This window comes from Entamoeba histolytica, genomic scaffold (assembly GCF_000208925.1).
Source record: "Entamoeba histolytica HM-1:IMSS scf_1104750516477 genomic scaffold, whole genome shotgun sequence".
Classification (NCBI taxonomy): domain Eukaryota; phylum Evosea; order Mastigamoebida; family Endamoebidae; genus Entamoeba; species Entamoeba histolytica.
In genome coordinates this window covers 1-3,148 of record NW_001915594.1, presented here as the reverse complement: position 1 = coordinate 3,148, position 3,148 = coordinate 1, and the positions used below count along the sequence as shown (strand labels likewise).

The 3,148-nt window shown below is 24.0% G+C and overlaps 1 protein-coding gene across 1 annotated transcript; it reads left to right on the top strand.

Annotated features, from left to right (window-relative positions):
• Positions 1-968: 968 nt before the first annotated feature.
• On the top strand, positions 969-3,051 carry EHI_014910 (uncharacterized protein; the record flags this gene model as incomplete). The annotated part of the gene is made up of 2 exons (XM_001914428.1): positions 969-2,874; positions 2,966-3,051. 2 exons carry the CDS (start codon positions 969-971, stop codon positions 3,049-3,051), a joined length of 1,992 nt encoding a protein of 663 aa, XP_001914463.1.
• Positions 3,052-3,148: the final 97 nt, after the last annotated feature.

Sequence of the window (3,148 nt, the reverse complement as noted above, 5' to 3'; positions counted from 1 at the left end):
TTTATATTTATTCTCTTTTGTTTTATATTAATATTAAATTTATCTTTTATACTTTGATTTTATTATTATATCATTGATTATCATTTCTCCTTTTATTTATCATTTATTCTTATTATTCTTTTGTTTTTTTTATATTCTATATCATATATTCATATCATTTTCATTTATATTTTATTACATATTACATATTATAATAATAGCATAACACATATGATTGAATATATAATAAACATCATGTTTAAATTATACATATAAATAATAAACATAAAAAATAATAAAATATTTTTCATCAATAAAACAATATTAATTATTTTGAATCATTAAATTAGACACTTTTATTGAATATTTCTCATTTTTACAATAAAAATACACAATTTATTTTTTCATTCTTTTCTTCTTTTATTATTTATTCTATTTATTACTCTTTATCTTCTTTCTTTTTATCTTCTCTCCTTTCTACTTTTATTCTTTCTTCATCTTCTTCTACTTCTTAATTTATTTTTATTCTTTTATATCTTTCTCTTCTTTTTTTCTATTATTTGCTTTTTTATTGCTAAATTACAGCTAAATAAACAAAACTTTGTCATAATAAAACATCAATACAGACGACACTAAAATCAAAAAGTGGAAGTTATATATTTAAATACAATAGAATGATGTTGAGTCATGACTTTTATAAAAGCAAACAAATTTTTGATTTTACTCCAAAATAAAAAATGATGCTTAAATAATACAAAACTAACATACAAAAGAACAAATTCCGTAAACAAACAGTATTTTAATCCTTTTTTGAGTGGAGTTTGAAAGAAGAAAATAATTATAATAGATATTAGTGTAATGATTTTAGTTGTTTTTATTGTTACTTCATTGAAAGATTTATTGATGGTTATTTTTAAACAATGACTTTTTCAGTTATATAATTCAAAGATATATATACGTTTAATTGATCTGTAAATTCATTCATCAATATGCACTCTCAAAATATTTCTTTATTTAAAGATATTAATGATATTTCTAAAGGATTGTCTGACCAGTTTAGAAATATTATCTCCAAATGCACAAAACCCCATTTTATTTGTATTTGTGGTGATCAATATATCGATGAAAACACTAACATACATCAAATCATTAATGGTATTTCATCAAATGATTACCTCAATGCACAAGAATCATTGAAATCTTCAAATAAGATTTCCACATCAGAATCAAATAATTGTAATGTTATTGGACCAATTCTTGTAAGTGATATTGTAAAAAGAAACAATTTAGAAGAACAAGAATTTCAACAAATTTTAAATGATGAATTATTCTTTATTGAAATTGAAAAACATAAACTAACTTCAAGTACAACACCGAATAATATTGTTGAAATTCTTTCTATTCTCCAATTATCTTCTATAAGAATTATTTATAACAACAATGAAATAAATGCAGGTATATTAGAGGATATATCATCATTTGATTATCTTTCTTGTTTATTAGAATTACAAGGAATAAGAAAAGAAGGGAAAAGAGTCATTTGTATTTCACCAGATATTCAAACAATTACTGAAAAAGAAAATGAGACAATTCTCAAAGAGTCTGTCTTAAATAAACAAAAACATATAAACAACGATCTTGTACATTTCTTCTCTACAAAATCACATCAAACAAATTGTTTGTGTTTCTTACTTCCATCGTATTCTCATCCGTCTCCAAGTCAAATAGTTTGTAATATTTACAAAGAACAAATGAAATGTATCATTTCAGAAATTCTGCATGAAATTCCACTAAATTGTAAGTCTGGTTCATATGTTCTTTCTTGTATAGAACTTCTTATTGAGCTATTCAAATCAATAAATGAATTAAATATAAATACCATCTCAAATGAAATACAACGATTATTCAAGAAAAAATATGTCGAAACTATTAGTTCAATAAATATCAAATTAGTTGGAATGATTTATGAAATGAATTTAAATGAAAGAATAAATGTTATTGAAAATCAATCAAAGATAAAGAGTCGTGTCTATCAAATCATTGAAAATGAATTTATTCCCATCTGGGATATATTGCATATCATTTATGGAAATCAACTCATTAATGAATTGTTTGATTCTATCTCCATCACTTCAAAACATTTAGAAGAGTTTATCTTGAAAGAGATTCAAAAGATTATTGATGATTTGATTCATTGTAATGACTTTAGACTAACACCAATGTGGAAGTATCTTACACAACTACAAATCAAAGAACAATTTGAACAAGAGAATTATAACACAATAATTAATAATTACTTGGCACAAACACTTACATCAAATCAAAAAATACTTCAATTCTATTCAAATAAAAAATGTACAACAGTCAATGAAGTGAAACATCAATGTATTGATACAATCACGTTAAAAACTAATGAAATATTAAATGGAAAACAACAATGGAGAGATGTTTATATCACAGTCAAGAATTATTACCATAATTTAATCAACACCATTGACAAAGAAGTACAAACAAAAGAACTTTCCACTGTTCGTCAAGTAGAATTATGTCACCAATACTATCTTGGTTTATTTACAAGTAAGAGTGAAACATACACAACACAACATGAACAAATAATATTCAACAAAAATGATTATAATACCATTCTTCAAGATGCACTCAATGAATTGAATGCATTATTTGATAAGAAAAAACAAATTGCACAATCATTAGAACAAACCCATCTTAAAGAAGAATTAGAACAGAAGAAAGAAGCATTTATTAAAAAATTGACAAGTAAATCATATTATATTATGCCATGTTGTACAACAAGATATGTCCTTGATGCTAAATATTCAGACTTCACAGATGGACAACCAATCACTTTATATTGGTCACATGGTAATCAAAATCAAAGTTTCCAATTTATTCAAAAAAATGATTTGTTCCAAATAAAAATAGGACATAATGGATTTTTGGTACATAGAAATGACTCATCAGAAGGAAGTGTTATTCATCAATGGAATGACACAACCAGCATTAACTCTTTATGGAAAATTATTGAAAATCATGATGGAACTATATCCTTTTTAAGTGCAAGTAATGAATCTCTTGCATTTACTGCTGACTCTAATGAACTTATATCCCTTTGTCATACTTGCTATTTCACTTGTTCTGATTACCAAAAATT